This window comes from Hemiscyllium ocellatum, chromosome 8 (assembly GCF_020745735.1).
Source record: "Hemiscyllium ocellatum isolate sHemOce1 chromosome 8, sHemOce1.pat.X.cur, whole genome shotgun sequence".
NCBI classification, from domain to species: domain Eukaryota; kingdom Metazoa; phylum Chordata; class Chondrichthyes; order Orectolobiformes; family Hemiscylliidae; genus Hemiscyllium; species Hemiscyllium ocellatum.
This window is the reverse complement of record NC_083408.1, coordinates 119,130,142-119,148,816: the sequence shown is the minus strand read 5'-3', so window position 1 is coordinate 119,148,816 and position 18,675 is coordinate 119,130,142. Positions and strand designations below refer to the sequence as shown.

General features: G+C 42.4%; 1 protein-coding gene across 1 annotated transcript in view; it reads right to left on the bottom strand.

Annotated features, from left to right (window-relative positions):
- Positions 1 to 18,675, bottom strand: part of LOC132818453 (heme transporter FLVCR2-like) — a 176,910-nt gene that overhangs the window by 80,379 nt on the left and 77,856 nt on the right. The window contains exon 6 of the mRNA XM_060829537.1: positions 491 to 601. Within this exon, the coding sequence (XP_060685520.1) occupies positions 491 to 601 (111 nt within the window). The remainder of the gene's footprint in view (positions 1 to 490; positions 602 to 18,675) is intronic.

The window sequence follows — 18,675 nt, the reverse complement described above, 5'->3', positions numbered from 1 at the left end:
CAGCAGATCCTGAGACCAAGTGTGGCTGAATTGCTTTCAATCTGTCCCTCTGCTCAGAACACCCATGTTAATTTTCCTGTGTGTGTATGAGCATGTATCTGTGTCTGTGCCTGTGTACGTGTGCGTCCGTGTGTGTGTGCGCGTGTGTATATCTAAGGAGGGGATTAGAGCTTTAACTAGTAGAGTTAGATGCTGACAGTTCATATTTTTCACCTATAGCTACAGTCTACTTGCTGGTAATAAATAGCCATTTTTGTTAAGAACAGAAACCTGATCTGTGCTTTCTGTTAACCTGGATCTAAAAATCAGATAAATCGGGGAATTCTGTGTTTTTAAATAAAAATCTTTAACTTTTGTGACAATGCGAAAGGCTTGATTTCTAACAAGTGAGGTCTAACATGGCACATACTGACCAGTCACCTACAGAGGGTTCCCATCACTTTGTTCTATAAATTTATCAGCAAACAGGGTAAAAGATTGTGTGACTTACCCCAGCATTCCAGCAGTCAGAAAGACAACCCACAGGTGACCCAAGTTAAGTGTGAATGTGAAAGTCACCATTCCTGCGAAGGCCAGGAAGTAAACCACTGATGTTGTTTGTCTAAGAGAAAAGGTAAAAGATGAGCAGTTTAAGAGAATTGCTGTTGTACTGGCTTCCCATATCTAACAATGATGTGTTAGTATTTGTGAACTTTCCACAGGCAAAGTACATCACTGATGGTTACTTGCCCACCCATTCCCACTTGGTGGCTTGGTTTATCTTCATCTGTAGGTCTCTTGGAAGACTCCTACTTCAGGCATGTTCATGAGGTGTGAAATGGTCTTGATCTGCTTCATCCAATGACCAGTTCACTCTGCTAAAGAAGAACTGTAGCTCCCGTCCTGCAATGCCCATCAGTGATGGTAATTACCCTGGAACTGTCTTCCTTTTCAAAGGAAGCTGCCGCAAATATCATCAGCTATATTATTGTCAAGGGAATAAACAGTAAAGCAGACATCCTGTATTGACATGAGCCACACAAACCATCCTACATCACACACAACAGTTAAAAGAATCCCATTCGTCTTGTCCAGTCAGTCTAGCACACAAAGTTCTGCCTCTGTTCACTCTGACTTCATGCAGCTCAATAGCCCATGGTTGTGCAGAGCAGGAGATGTTTGTGTTTAATATCTGGGGCAGTGCATTCAAACAGAGGCCAAGATCTCACACTCAGCCTTTTGAAGGAAATCCCTAGTCAAGCAGTTAGCTGTATTAGCATTGCTTTGTTACATGAAAGCATTCAGCAGCCTGGCGAAGTACCGACGTGCTGTTCCGCAGAGTAGTACGATGCAGGGTCGTGCACTGCGATGCTCCAACCGCCGGATTCCCGATCTCAACTGGACCACCAAAGGCAAGGGCACTGAGTAGAGAAGAGGGGAAAATCGAGGAAGTCAACTTGTGGTCCTCCTAGCACCCAGTTAGAAAGTGGATGGAACTGTTCTAACAAGAAAGAATAATCTCTGTTACACTGAGTCCCAGTGAAGGGACTGCTATCACACTAATTAACCACAAGAAACACTGAAGAGGCCTAGAGGCTTCTCTGCCCAATCTCTCTCAACCAAAGGGTTGAGCTGGCAAGGGGAAGAAAGGAAAGCCGAAGAGGGAATGAAACAAAAATGTAATGGAACAGCTCCCATTAGAGTGCGCGAGCAATCGTTCCCCACCACAGTGAGTGGTCAACTCCTATTACAGCAAGGAAGTGGTTGGTCTTCCGCTCTGAGCATACCAAAGTGGCACATGGTAAACTTACCATACTCAGTAGCTTGCTGCCCAAGGGAGTGAAGATGTCATCACTGCCCATCGTCCTCCCTCTGCCCCTCCTCCAAAATTACAGCAAGAGTTGAGCCAGCCCAGCACCCACCCTCTCCCCCTCCCATCCAACACCAGATGGAACCCGGAATCAGTCATGCTGTGCTTCGCAGCATCCAGATTGTAGCCTGCTTGCACCAGTCATAACAGATGTCACTGACTCTGCCAGTCCTGTTAAACGGAGATGCACAAAACACTCAGGAAAGCTAAGCGTTAGTGGCACATTCAGAAATATACAGAGACATCTATTCATGGAAAATGTGAGCAACAGGTATATGCAAAAAACACATTTTTATATTAATACCATCTTTAATGGTAAGTGAAAATTTCCACAAAGTAAAAACTCCAGTCATAGAGTCATACACCATGGAAACAGACTCTTCATTCCAAGTAGTCCACACCAAACATGTTCCCAAACTAAACCAGTCCCATTTGCCCACATTTGGCCCATATCCCTCCAAATCTTTCCTATTCATGTACTCATCCAAATGTCTGTTGAATGTTGCAACTGTATCTCATTCACTATTTCCTCTAAGTTCATTCCACACATGAACTACCACCTGTGGCAAAATGTTGACCTTCACATCCTTTGTAAAACTTTCTCGTTCCACCTTAAAAATATGCCCCCTAGTTTTGAACTCCCCAACGCTAGGGAAAACACCCTTGCTATTCACCTTATCTATGTCCCTCATGATTTTATAAACCTCTGTAAGGTCATACCCTAACCTCCTTTGCTCCATTAAAAGATGTCCCAGCCTACCCAGTCTATTTTTATATCCCAAACCTTCCATTCCCAGTAACATCCTAGTAAGTCTTTTCTGAACCCTCTCCAGTTTAATAATATCCTTTCTAATAACGGGGTGCCTAGAACTGCACACGGTACTCTAGAAAATGTCTCACCAATGTCCTGTATAACCAGAACATTAGATTAGATTACTTACAGTATGGAAACAGGCCCTTCGGCCCAATAAGTCCACACCGACCCGCCGAAGCGCAACCCACCCATACCCCCTACTTAACACTACAGGCAATTTAGCATGGCCAATTCACCTGACCCGCACATCTTTGGACTGTGGGAGGAAACCGGAGCACCCGGAGGAAACCCACGCAGACACGGGGAGAACGTGCAAACTCCACACAGTCAGTTGCCTGAGGCGGGAATTGAACCCAGGTCTCTGGCGCTGTGAGGCAGCAGTGCTAACCACTGTGCCACCGTGCCGCCCACAAACATGATATCCCAACTCCTATGGTCAAAGGTATGAGCAATGAAGGCAACTATGCTAAATGCCCTCTTAACCACCCTGTCTACCTGTGATGCAAATTTCAAACAATTATGTACCTGAACCCTTTTTGGTTAAAAACCTATGATCATTCTCACTGTCTCCTTTCTGAGTCCAGCTTTTCCTTCAGAATTTGTAGGTCTCTCAGGTCTCTCTGCTGTTCAATCTACCCAGGGCCCTGCCATTAATTGTGTAGGTTCTGCCCTTGTTTGTTTTACCAAAATACAACACCTTGCATTTATCCAAATGAAACTCCATCTGTCACTCCTCAGCCCATTGGCCAAATTGCTCAAGATCTCTTTGTAATCTTAGATAAACTTCTCCATTGTCCATATGTTTCACACAGTGACACATAAAACGTCAATATAAATGGAACTGGGAGGTCCTTGTGTCATGGGCATGTCACTGGGTTAGGAATGAGAACTCTAGCATCTAGGGATAATGTTTCAAATTGCACCATAGGCAGAGAGTGAAACTTGAATTGAATTTGCCTAATGTCAATTGTCATAAAAACCCATTTGGGGTTCACTAATGTCTGTTATTGAAGGAAATCTGCCATCCTCGCCTGGTCTGGCCCACATGTGAACCAGACCCACAATAATGGGGTTCACTCTAAACTGCCCTTTGGGCAATTAGGGATGGGCAATAAATGCTGGCCTAGACAATGGTACCTGTTTTCTTTTAATGAATATAAATAAGTTAATCTGATAGATGAGTGTGCCAAAGCAACACATTTGAACTGTTGTGCATGTAAACAATACTGGTACATCAATGTAACAACTGCTTTTAAGATTGCGCAGTTCAGCTCAGTAAATAAATGATCTGTCTGTACAGGAGTGAGCCAATGAATATCAGAATAGCCAAGGCTCCAACCGAACCAGGGCTGATAGCTGCTCTCATCTGAATGTTGCCACTCCAGAAGAGAAGGTTGCAAACTCAGCCCAGTCTCCATTAAATTAGCTAATCTCAACTGGGAAAAGAGATTAATGCTACTGTAGGAGTCAGAAGGGGTGCAAAAATGCAAGAAAAAACAGGAATCCCACTGGCATCTGTGCTCACTGACCCCTGCAGAAAAATGCAGATATGTGCATTGGGGGAAGAGCATCTCACACTCACCCTCCTTAATGACATTCACAGTCTAATAGCGTTTTAAGATATGATGATGGCACCAGTGACTAGATTAGAGTGGTGCTAGAAAAGCACAGCAGGTCAAGCAGCATCCCAGGAACAGAAAAATCGACATTTCAGGCAAAACCCTTCATCAGGAATGAAGGCAGGGAGCTCCAGTGAGCCAATGGCCTGTGTGCGTAACTGCAGCAAAACAGAGTCTATGCCTTTGAGGATGAGAAATAATTCTCAAAATTATTAAAGGCCATTGCCAAATGAGTGCTGATGAAATTGAACTGTTACTGATCCATAGTTGAGGAGTTGAACAATAGACTGATGGCAGAACAGTACTGTTGCTGAAATCTACAGTATATTCAGACACAATACCTGTTCACCATGAGCTGATGATACTGCCTTCAATTAAAACATTTCTAAAAATATTAATGGAGAGATTGTATCAAATGTAAGATGATCTCAACTAATTTGAAGTAAAGTACAACTATTTGGTTACCACAAGATTTTGCATAAACACAATCAAGAGTACACAAAGTTTTGTAAAAACCACACCCTGACAGACATTTTGTATTTGTCTAATATAGAACCAAGGACTGAGATATGAAAACAACTACCCAGAGAATGAGGAGACGGTGAGGTAGAGATTCATTCGGAAGCAATGAGGTGATGAGATGGAGAAGTCAGACAGATCCCTCAAAGAATACAAAGAAAGCAGGAAAGAACTTAAATGTTAACGAGGTCTAAAAGGGTCCATGAAATGGCCTGGCAAAATAGGACTAAGGAAAATCCCAAGGCTTTTTCTACCTCCATAAGGAACAAGAAAGTAGTTGGGGAAAGCACAGGCCCACTCAAGATCGGCGGGGGGAGGGATTTATGCGCAGAATTGGAGGAAGTGGGTGAGGTCCTCAACAAATACTTTACATCAGTATTCACAAAGGAGAAGGACATGACGAATGGTGAGTCTAAAGAGGTACGTTGATATTCTGGGACATGTCGATATAGGAAAAGTGGTGTTGGGTGTTTGAAGAAACATTAAAGTAGACAAGTCCCCAGGAACTGATAGGATCTATCCCAGAATGCTGAGGGTGGCGAGGAGGAGATTGTTGGGGTGTTGTATGAAATCTTTGTCCCCTCCTTAGTTACAGGAGAGGTCCCAGAGGACTGGAGAATAGCCAACGTTGTTCCTTTGTTTAAGAAGGGCAACAGGGACGATCCAGGAAATGACAGGCCGGAGAGCCTTATGTCAGTGGTAGGGACTTCTTAAAACAGAGACATTGGAGCTAAAGGCAGAAATTTTCTGCTGAACCTGTGTCAGGCTGCAACGAGAGCACTTTGTCCAATTCTGGTCCCCACACTTCAGGAAGGATATGAGGGTCCTCAAGGGAAAGCAGAGGAGATTTACCAAAATGTTCCAACGATGGTACATGGTTATGATGAAGTGGCTAGGGAGAAAATTTGTTCTCCCTATACAAATGAAGCAAGTCTGCATTATTCCTGTACTCAATTCCTGTTGTAACAATGGGCTATGTTCCATTAGCCCTCCCAGTAGCTTGCTGCACCTGCAGGTTAGCTTCAGTGGCTTATCAAAGAGGTCACCAGTTCCTTGTGAACACCTGCACTGTCCAACCCTTTACCATTTCAGTAAGACTCTGCACATCTGCTCCTTCTACAAAAGTGGATGACCTTACATTCTTCCACATGATTTTCCACCTCTTATCTTCTTGTCCAATCGCTAAGCCTGTCCAAAACCTCCTGAAGCTATTTTACATCTTCTTCACAAGTCTATCAAACCCCTTCCTACTTTTTTTCTTAGCTTCATTCTGAAGTTCCTCAATTCTGAAACCAGTCTTGTGAACTGTTCCTGCACTCTCCCCAGTGCCTTCACATCCTCCCTAAAGTATGCTAGGATGCCGTATGCTTTAGGAACCATATTCCCAACCTATCACACCACATTTAATGATTTACACACATGTGCACTCAGGTCCCTCTGTTCCTGAACACCAAATGGAGTTGTGCATCCTTTAGTTTATATTGTATCACAATCATCTTGCAATAAACGGAACCATTTCACATCTCTCCACACTGAATTATCAGGGAGACAATCCTGGACATTCCACGATGGAACTATAAGACTTAATTATGTAATTCATTATGACAATTTAGTTCATTATACTCTGTCTGCTAGGTTTTTGCCCACTTACTCAACCTATCAACATAGGGAGGCTAGCCAATGTGGTACTATTCTTTAAGAAGACAGGAAGGTATACAGCAGGAAAACTAGAGGCTGGTGAATTGACCCTCCCTGTGGAGGAACTAATGGAAGCAATTCTGTGGGACAGAATTATTCTGCACTTGGAGAAGCAAGGATTAATCAACAGCATAACAATTCCTAACAATTTAGGGGAGGCAATGGCCTAGTGGTATTATCAGTAGACTGTTAATCTAGAGACCCAGGTAATATTTATCTCGGACTATTTTCATTGGAGAAAAGGAGGAGAAGAGGGGACCTAATTGAAGTATACAAGATAATGAGAGGTATAGATAGAATCGATAGCCAGAGACTATTTCCCAGGGCAGAAATGACTAACACGAGGGGTCATAGTTTTAAGCTGATTGGAGGAAAGTATAGAGGGGATGTCAGAGGTGGGTTCTTTACACAGAGAGTTGTGAGAGTATGGAATGCGTTGCCAGCAGCAGTTGTGGAAGCAAGGTCATTGGGGATATTTAAGAGACTGCTGGACATGCATATGGTCACAGACATTTCAGGGTGCATACATGAGGATCAATGGTCGGCACAACATCGTGGGCTGAAGGGCCTGTTCTGTGCTGTACTGTTCTATGTTCTATGCTCTATATTCTGGGGACCTGGGTTTGAATCTTGCCACAGCAGATGGTGGAATCTGAATTCAATAAAATTCTGGAATTGAGACCCTAATGATGACCATGAATCCAAAACTGCTTGTTGGAAAGACCCATCTGTCATCAGCAAATTTAGTGATCTCTTCTAAGTGATTGATAATAGAATTGTGAATAGTTGAGGCTGACCATTCCTGGGCACCTCTACTCATTGCGTCTTGCCATCTAGAAAATGCACCATTTATCTCTACTATTCCCAAAGTCAAATACTATTTCTCCTTCACAAAACATCTTGATTCTGCCTGAATGCATTAACATTTTGAAGTGCTCTGCTATTACTTCCTTCCTGATGGAGGCTTAAAATTTTCCCTATGACAAATGTTAGGCTAATAGGCCAGAGATTTCCCAATTCCCATTTCCCTTCTTTTTGAACAATGGAGTTACGTTTGCTATTTTCTAATCTGATGGGTACATTCTTGAATCAAAGGAATTTTGGAAAATTAAAACAATTGGATCTACAATATCAGCACGCACTTCTTTTAAGAGCGCAGAATGAAGTCCAACAGAAACTGGGGACATGTCAGATTTTAGTTCTAATATTTTCTCAGGACCTATTCCCTGGTGATTGCAATTGTTTGAAGGGAGGCAGTGCTGAAGTGGCAATGTCATGGGACCGATAATCCAGAGTCTCAGAGTAATGTTCTGGACATGGCTTCAAATTCCACAATGGTAGATGGTAAGAGTTGAATTCAATAAAACTCTGGAATTAAGAATCTAATGGGGACCAGCTAACCATCACTGGTTGCTATCAAAAACCATTTTGGTTCACTAATGTCCTTTTAGGATGGAAATCCGTCATCTTTACCTAGTTTGGCCTAGACGCAACTCCAGACCTACACAATGTGACTGACTATATGGGGCAGTTAGGATTGGGTAATAAATACTGACCTAGCCAGCAATAGAGTGATTAAAAATTAAAGCTGTCTGTCAAACACATGATGGATTGGAACCTTCTTTCATTTCTGTTTGCCAGCCATAATGGATTCCATCCACTTAGTTCTGGACTCCCCCACACCAGGGAAAAGATTTTGTCTATTTATCCTATCCATGCCCCTCATGATTTTATAAACCTTTATAAGGTCACCCCTCAGCCTCTGATGCTCCAGGGAAAACAGCCCAAGGCTATTCAACCTCTCCCTATAGCTCAATTCCTCCAACCCTGGCAACATCCTTGTAAATATTTTCTGAACCTTTCCAAGTTTCACAACATCCTTGCAATAGAAAGGAGACCAGAATTGCACACAATATTCCAAAAGTGGCCTCACCAATGTCCTGTACAGCCGCAACATGATCTATCAACTCCTATACTTTGACCCCGATAAAGGAAAGCATACCAAACGCCTTCTTCAATATCCTATCTACCTGCGACTCCACTTTAAAGGAACTATGACCTGCATTTCAAGGTCTCTTTGTTCAGCAACACTCCCCAGGACCTTACCATTTAGTGTATAAGGCCTGCTCAGATTTGCTTTCCCAAAATGCAGCACCTTGCATTTATCTGAGCAGAGGGATCTTGGTGTCTATGTACACAGATCTCTGAAAGTTGCCACCCAGGTAAATAGTGCTGTGAGGAAGGCATATGGTGTACTGGGCTTTATTGGCAGAGGAATTGAGTTCCGGAGTCCTGAGGTCATGTTGCAGTTGTATAAGACTCTGGTGAGGCCTCATCTGGAGTATTGTGTGCAGTTTTGGTCGCCATACTATAGGAAGGATGTGGAAGCTTTAGAACGAGTGCAGAGGAGGTTTACCAGGATGTTGCCTGGAATGGTAGGAAAATCTTATGAGGAAAGGCTGAGGCACTTGGGGCTGTTCTCATTGGAGAAGAGAAGGTTTAGGGGAGATCTGATAGAAGTGTATAAGATGATTAGGGGTTTAGATAGGGTAGATACTAAGAACCTTTTACCGATGATGGAGTCAGGTGTTACTAGGGGACATAGCTTTAAATTAAGGGGTGGTAGGTATAGGACAGATGTTAGGGGTAGATTCTTCACACAGCGGGTTGTGAGTTCATGGAATGCCCTGCCCGTATCAGTGGTGAACTCTCCTTCTTTATGTTCATTTAAGCGGGCATTGGATAGGCATTTGGAAGTTATTGGGCTAGTATAGGTTAGGTAGGACTCGGTCGGCGCAACATCGAGGGCCGAAGGGCCTGTACTGCGCTGTATCCTTCTATGTTCTATGAATTAAACTCCATCTGCCACTTCTCAGCACATTGGCCCATCTGGTCCAGATCCTGTTGTAATCTGAGGTAACCCTCTTCGCTGTCCACTACACCTCCAAGTGTGGTGTCATCTGCAAACTTACTAACTGTACCTCTCGTGCTCACATCCAAATCATTTATATAAATGATGAAAAGTAGTGGACCCAGCACCGATTCTTGTGGCACTCCACTGGTCACAGGCCTCCAGTCTGAAAAACAACCTTCCACCACCACCCTCTGTCTTCTACCTTTGAGCCAGTTCTGTATCCAAATGGCTAGTCCTCCCTGTATTCAATGAGATCTAACCTTGCTAACCAGTGTCCCATGGGGAACCTTGTCGAACACCTTACTGAAGTCCACATAGATCATTTCCACCACTCCGCTCTCATCAATCCTTTTTGTTACTTCTTCAAAAACCTCAATAAAGTCAATCATTTTATTGAGCAGACTTGAAGCAGCTATTGCAGCAGCTTACCCAGACACGACTGTAGAATATCAGTTCCCTATGCTAATCAAGTGGACACCGTCTCCCATTTTATGGAAACACTCTGCTGCAAAGCAGGACTTCTTTCTCCACAGCTCAATTTTAGGCAAAACTATGGAGAAACAGAGCTGTCCAAATGTCCGGGTTCCTCTCTCGACTTCCCCAGCTGAATCCAAAGCAATGCAAAGCACTGCTCACCACTGCATGTTGTAGGGCTTGCTGGAAAGATTACTTAGTTTGAAGTAATCAAGCATCAGCTTGCCTTGGTGTGTGGATGGGGGGGTGGGAACACTTCAGAATTTTGGTCAGGAGTTTGTTCTTTAGCCTGTTCTCCTGGGGATCTGTATGGGCAGATGAATTGATTGCTGATTGTCAGGAGTTTGGTTTGTGAGATGCTGGGGACTCTGTTTGCCTCAGGTCTAAACCTCCTGAGTTCCTCTAAAAGTACAAGGGTCCCAGTTTGTGTTTGTCACCACGTGGAGGCAGAGCTGAGGACCTCCACACAGAGAGGCTGCATTAATAAAGGGGAGACTGCCTTCCTTGTTCATGTTTTTGCTGGACTGCACTGGTGTTTGATTTTGGCCACAAGTGAGGTGTAAATGAGCACGCCAAGTGTAAAGTGTTCTCATTCCCTTCACACACACATATACAGTTGGCCATCATTGGGCACAAACTCTGCAGCTCACCTACAGCGTATGATTCGATGGTCACTCTTACACAGGTGTATTCCACAGCCGCTTTGTTGACACCGATCCGACATTCCCTAACACCTGATCCATCAATGCCTCCTTCCTGGTTGGATTGAGAACTGATCAAAGAAGTTCCCTTGAACACATTTCAGAATTATCCCCAATTCTTTTCCCTTACACCAATGTCATTCAATTGATATTTAGATAAATAGTCTCCCAATATCCCACAATATAGCTCACAACAGACAGGAACCGGAGAGCCAGAGAGAGAGAGAGAGAGAGACCCACCTTTGTGTGGAGACTGAGAATGTAACAGAACAAATAACAGAATGTTGTGCCATTGGTTTGGAATATACAATCAGCCTGGTTTACATTAGACACTACTCCCACAGGACACACAGACTGCTGCATCAGATTTTTAAAACATATTTTTATGGGAGACATAGAATGAAAAACAAAAAGTGACAGGCAGCATCGGAAGAGTGGATAGAGTATAAATGATGAATTTGCAATCTGATGCTTCCTGAAAATGTTATAATAATTAAAGTACTTAAACTCAATGACAGAAAAATCAGCCGTTTGATGCCAGCAATCTCCTGAAATACACTTGCTATGACTGCTCCACAGAAAGTCAGTGTAAAGTACAGGTAAGAAGCAAATAGAAAATATCAAACAAACACCAAATGGTGAAACAGGTGCCTACAGGCTGACCAGAAATGACATTTTAATTTCCAGTTAGTATGTAGTGTAAATCTATTAACAATTTTTTGAACACTATAGCTACTCGCAAAGTAATATCATTGTTCTTGCATTTGGACATTTTCTAGTCCATATTTTGCAAGCTGAATCCTTTCAGAATCATGGCTGACATGACAAATGCTGAATTCCCTGGCGCTATGAGGCTTCAATTGTTTACAATGGTTCGATGATTACAACACACCTTTTTTGAATGATCACATCAAGACAAAAAAAACTTTCTCTTTTCACAGGAACCCAGCAAGAGAGATTTGACAAACAATCTTCATGGATATTAAATACCATGTACTTATCAGGCACAAGGTGATGTCTTCATGGTAACATGTAGTTGAACAATCCACTGTTTAATAGTGAGCCCTAGCTGTATTAGCTGTGCAGGTAGGAATCAGATAATGACACTATCCAGGAGGCTGTTCGGCTGATCGTGTACATACTGGCTTTTTCAAAGAGCAACCCAGTTCCCACACTCCCACTTCCATAGCCCAACAGATTTTATTCTAACTGTGGTTGGGACAGGTTTAAACTAAAAAGGCACAGGCTGGGAACCTAAGCAGGGTGACAAGGGAAAAAGAACTAAGGTGATATGGTGGCTGAGTGGTTAGCACTGCTGCCTCACTGCGCCAGGGACCTGGGTTCAATTCCACCTTTGGATGACTATCTGTGTGGACTTTGCATGTTCTTACCATGTTTGTGTGGCTTCCCACTGGGTGCTCCAATTCCCTCCCACAGTTGATAGGTGTGCAGGTTAGTTGATTTGGCCATGGAGGATGCAGGGTTAAAGAGAACATGAAGCATTCAGAATAAGGCAGATGTACTGACGGCACATCTCGAGATAAGTTGATAGGATCTGGAGCCAATCCTGAGACATGGTTACAGTGAGATCAGAACTGGGAATTTAACATTCAGGGACATTTGACCATTCAAGAAGGAATAGGTGGTAGAGTTGTACTGTTAATAAGAGATAAAATGAGCGTAGTTGTGAAACATGAGCAAGACTTGGATGATGTAGAGACTATTTGATGAGGTTAACAACAGCAAGGGAAGGAAGACACCGGGAGGAGTAATGGCTTGTCCTCCAAATAGTAACCACACTGTAGTAAAGGTAGAAATCAACAGATAATAGGAGCATGTAAAACAAATGCAACAATAATAATGGGTGACTTTAGCCTTCATGTTGATTGAGTTAATCAGGTCAGAAAGGGAGGCTCCAATAACAAATTCAAAGAGCATTCAGGATAGTTTCCTGGAGCAATTATGTAATGGGGCCAACCTGAGAGCAGACTATCCTGACAACGGGTAATGAGGGCCAGGCTAATAAATGAGCTTTGAGTAAAAGACCCCCTTGGAAGTAGTGATCATAACCAGGTATAATTTAAACTTCAATTTGAGTACGAGGAATTTGGGTCAGAAACAACTATGTTTAAGTTAAATAAATGGAATTACAATGAAATTAGAGTAGTTAGCTAAAGAGAACTAGATGGACAGATTAACAGGAATAACAGTGAGCAAGCAGAGGCAGACTTCTCAGGAAGTAATTCATGACTCTCAGCAAAAATACATCCCAGTAAGGAGGACAGATTCTAAGAGAGGGATAAACCAACCCTGACTAAGCAAGGAAGTTCAGGAGAGTATTAAGTTGAAAGAAAAATCATTTAAGGAGGACAAAGTCAGTGAAAGTCCTGAAACTGGGATTGATTCAGAATCCAGCAAAGGATGACCATAAAGATAATAAAGAGAAATAAAATAAACTGAGAGCAATGCAACTTGGAATAGAAGGAATGACAATAAGAGCTTCTTTGAATACATAAAAAGGAAACGGGAGGTCACACTGAACACGGGCGGCTTAGAAAATAAATCTGGGAGATGGTTTTGGAAACAAAGAAATGGCAGAGGAATTAAACAGATGTTCTATCTCAGTCTTCATGGTGGAAGATACAGTAAATATTTGAATAAAATCAAAGAATACAGGGAGGAATTAAGTCCCATCAACATCATTAAAGAAGTATTAAACAAACCAATGAGGCAGATGAGTCCCTGGTCCTGATGGTTAAAAGAGGCAGCTACAGAGAGCGTGGAAGCTTTGAATGTAATTTTTCAAAAGTCCATGGATTCTGGAGAAGTGCCAGAGGATTGGAAAAACTGCTAATGTGACACCTCTTATTCAAAAAGGGAAGGAGGCAAAAAGGGGATAATTAATTAGCCTAACACATACTGTTGGAAAATCATCAGAACCATTTGTTAAGGAAAAATAGCAGAACATCTGAAAAATCATAATCTAATTAAAAAGAGTCAGCATGGCTTCATGAAAGGGAAATTGTGTCTAATTTATTACAGTTCCTCGAGGAAGTCTCAACTGGACTGGATAGAGGGGAGCCAGTAGATGTGTTGTATTTGGACTTCCAGAAGGTGTTCAACAAGGTTCCTCACAAAACGTTGAGTTGTAAGATAAGAACCCACGCAACCAAAGCTGGTATATTGGCATGGATAGAGAGTTGACTCAGGACAGGAAAGAGTGAATGGGGCTATGGAGATGTTTTTCAGGTTGGTGACCTGTGACCAAATGGGGTTCAACAGGGATCAGTGTTGGGACCACAATTGTTTATAATATATATTAATGACTGAGAGGAAGAAAGTACATGTACTATAGCAGGATATTGTTCAAATGGAGCAAAACTGCAGAAAGCCAGCACACAAAGGGACTTGGGAGAAACTTGTGCACGAAACACAGAAAGCCAGCACACAGGGATAGCTGTAATCAGGAAGGCTAATGGAATGCTGGCCCTTATTTCAAGAGACCACATTTGGAGTGCTGTGGGCAGTTTTGGTCCCATTATTTAAGAAAATATACCATTTCATTGGAGGCAGGTCTGAGAAAGTTCACTAAGATGATCCCTGGTATGGAGGGATTGCCTTATGTGTGAAGACCACACAGATTGGGACTCTACTCATGAACATTTAGAAGAATGAAAGCTAATCTCATTGAGACATACAGGGTTATTAATGGTAACACCACTGGATGTCAAGGAATGGTGGATAGATTGTCTCTTATTGGTGAAGATCATTGCCTGGCATTTGAGTGGCACAAATGTTACTTGCCAATTGTGAGATTAGCTGAGAGGAAAAAGGAAACATACAAAAAGTCTAGGCGACTGAAAACAGACAAAGCTTTGGAACAACATCAGCAAAAATAGAACCAATCCAAAACGAGGGATTAAGATGGCCAAAAGGGATCACTAAATATCTTTAGCAAACAAGATGAAGGAAAACCCCAAAGCCTTTTATTCACAATTAAGGAGCAAGAGGGTAACTACAGATAGTGTTGGCCTACTCAAAATCAAAGGAGGAAAGATATGTGTGGAATCAGAGAAAATGGGTGAGATTCTTAACAAGTACTTACATCAGTATTCACCAAAGTGAGGGACATGGTGGATACTGAGGTTAAGGATAGATGTTTGATTACTCATGTCAAGTCAGTATAAGGAGGGAGGAGGTGTTGGGTATTCTAAAAGGCATTAAGATGGACAAGGCCCCAGGTCCAGATGGGATCTATCCCAGGTTACTGAGGGAAGCGAGAGAGGAAATAGCTGGGGCTTTAACAGATACCTTTCCAGCATCCTTGAATATGGGTGAGGTCCCAGAGGAATGGAGAATTGTTAATGTTTAAGAAGGGATCAGGGATCAACCAGGCAATTATAGACCAGTGAGCCTGACATCAGTGGTAGGGAAGCTGCTGGAGAAGATACTGAGGGTTGGATCTATTTCCATTTGGAAGAAAATGGGCTTGTCAGTATTAGGCAACATGGTTTTGTGCAGGAAAGTTTATGTCTGACCAACTTAATAGAATTCTTTTAGGAAGTGACAAAGTTGATTGATGAGGGAAGGCCTATAGATATCATACACATGGACTTCAGTAAGGTGGTTGATAAGGTCCCCTTTGATAGGCTGGTAGTGAAGTCGCGTGGGGTCCAGGGTGTACTAGATAGAGGGATAAAGAACTGGCTGGGCAACAGGAGACAGATAGTAGTAGTGGAAGGGAGCTTCTCAAAATGGAGACCTGTGACCATTGGTGTCCCACAGGGATCCATGCTAGGACCACTGTTGTTTGTGATATATATAAACAATTTGGAAGAAGGTACAGGTTGCCTCACTAGCAAGTTTGCAATGACACAAAGGTTGATGGAGTAACAGAGAGTGAACGGCACTGTCGGAGAATGCAGCAGAATATAGATAGGTTGGAGAGGTGGACAGAGAAATAGCAGATGGAGTTCAATCTGGACAAATGCGAGGTGATGCATCTTGGAAATCCAATTCAAGAGCGAACTATATGGCAAATAGAAAAGTTCTGGGGAAAACTGATGCACAGAGATCTGGGTGTTCAGGTCCATTGTGCCCTGAAGGTGGCAACGCAGGTCGATAGAGTGGTTAAGAAGGCATACAGATGCTTTCCTTCATCGGACGGGGTATTGAGTACAAGAGTTGGCAGGTCATGTTACACTTGTATAAGACTTTGGTTCGGCCACATTTGGAATACTGCATACAGATCTGGTCGCCGCATTATGAAAAGGATGTGGACGCTTTGGAGAGGATGCAGAGGAGGTTCACCAGGATGTTGCCTGGTATGGAGGGAGCTAGCTATGAAGAGAGGTTGAGTAGATTAGGATTATTTTCATTAGAAAGATGGGGGTTGATGAGGCACCTGATTAAAGTCTACAAAATCATGAGAGGTAAGACAGGATGGATAGAAAGAAGCTTTTTTCCAGAGCGGGGGGACTCAATGACTAGGGGTCACAAGTTTAAGGTGAGCGGAAAAGTTTAAGGGAGATATGGGTAGAAAGTTCTTTATGCAGAGGGTAGTGGGTGCCTGGAGTACATTGCCAGCGGAGGTGGTAGGGTCGTGAATGATAGTGTCATTTAAAATGTATCTAGACAGATGCATGAACAGGCAGAGAGCAGATGGAATCGGATCCTAAGAAAACAGACGACAGGTTTAGATACAGGGTCTGGATCGGTGCAGGCTTGGAGGGCCGAAGGGCCTGCTCCTGTGCTGTAATGTTCTTTGTTCTTTGTAAAAAGGAGTGGAACCACCCACAAACGATATATACATCGCTGCTATACAAGCTTCTATACCCTCAGAAACTATTTGCTGGAATTAGTGGCAGGTATCTCATTCTAATTAGAACATAGAACATTACAGGCCCTTTGGCCCTCAATGTTCCATGCCCCTGCTACTCTCTGAGTAAAGAAACTACCTCTGACATCTGTCTTATATCCATCACCCCCACCAGTTTAAAGCTATGGTCCCTCATGCTAGCCATCATCATCCGAGGAAAAAGGCTCTCACTGTCCACCCAATCTAATCCTCTGGTCATCTTGTGTGCCTCAATTAAATCACCTCTCAACCTTCATCTAATGAAATCAGCCTTAAATCCATCAGCCTTTCCTCATAAGACTTTAACTGTTCATTGACTAATTTGCATACATTAACCAGCCCTCCCTTTCAAACACTGCTTGAGCAGTGATCATTTCAGATTTCTCGTGTGATTGAAAACCACACCTTCACATAATAAGTATTCTATAATAAGGTTGACACGCTCTCAAAACAAACACAAATCCAACAGGCTAGTGAGAAACTCACACCTCCAATTTCATGTGAGATGCATCAATTTAAACAAACAAATCTGAGTGATAGACAGTCCCAGGATTGAAAAGCATTTAGAGTTAGATTCTTTCTGACACATTCATTTCCCCAGCAGAGCTATGAGGAAGCAGCCAGTCAGGTCAATTGAACAGGATTAAGTTAAATAAACATTTTCACATACCAGCCTTATCATACACATCCATTTAACATACTCCTCCCTATTTTCTGAGGCATGCTGTCAACTGATTGACCGAAAGTAGTGGGAGAAGGGTGTGAGGGAAGAACACAAGTAACATGCACACGATTTGAACTGTTCAGGACAAACATCAATCTGACTCTGCCAACACTTGCAAGTCAGAGATGGTACAATGCTTTTGATTCATGTGAAAAACTTACAATGGAGTAATTGGGAACATTGGCAGCACTGTGTGCCATTTATTCACACCACTCGAACACAAAATAAAGTTAATTCATTTACAGTTTTAACAATCAGAAAATACTGAAGTTTTATTGTGAGCAACTGATGTCTACCAATTGTTTAATTAATTAAGTACATCAGGATATTATCAACACATTCGCCACAGCAGTGGAATGCCATCTACTATAGATAATGAAACGGTCCTTTGTTTGAGGTGTATTTGCTCCAGACGCAGATAACCAGTCTTTATAAACCCACTGACTAACACTGCACACACATTTAGCAAACTGCAACGAGATGGTACAGTTTCCAGCTTATGCTATCCTGGGCCAGCAGATTTAACCCACAGCCATTGTTTAACCTGGGGCTGCATTTTTTAAACACAAAAATTAAGTTCTTACCTGCATAGCTTTCCATGGTGTCCCTTTTTTTGCAAGCAAATAAATAAAACACTAAAAATTATTCTGTACAATGTAACAAGAACAATTACGGCAATTAGTGATCACAATAAATGCAACAATTAAAAAGTGATTTTTAAAAATTTATTTAGCAGAACAGGATTTAGTATGAAGAAGTTAAAAATTTAAACAGTAATCATTTACAGGCACAGAAAATAGAACTGGCCAGTAAATTAACAGGAGACTGATACAGGAGAACCCTTTAATTCCTTTAATTACACCAAGTGTAAAGTAGGAAAATCAATTTTAGGTTAAAATGATGTGACAATACGGACAGAGTCTGGAGCTCACAAAGAACAGCTGAGGAAGAGATAATTTGCCAAATTAGACCATTATTTTGAATTCTTTCCCATGGCTCATCTCAGGAAATATCAGTGTAGATTGCAAGGAATAACTGCAGTTTTTGATTAAAATACTTAAAGATGCAGCACCTTTTCTGCCAGGGAACAAATCTTCATGATTTGGAGATGCCGGTTTTGGACTGGGGTGTACACAGTTACATATCACACAACACCAGGTTAGAGTCCTGATGTGGGGATGTCAGTGTTGGACTGGGGTGGACACAGTTACATATCACACAACACCAGGTTAGAGTCCTGATGTGGAGATACCGGTGTTAGACTGGGGTGTACACAGTTACATATCACACAACACCAGGTTAGTGTCCTGATGTGGAGATGCTGGTGTTGGACTGGGGTGTACACAGTTACATATCACACAACACCAGGTTAGAGTCCTGATGTGGAGATGTCGGTGTTGGACTGGGGTGTACACAGTTACATATCACACAACACCAGGTTAGAGTCCTGATGTGGAGATGTCAGTGTTGGACTGGGGTGGACACAGTTACACATCACACAACACC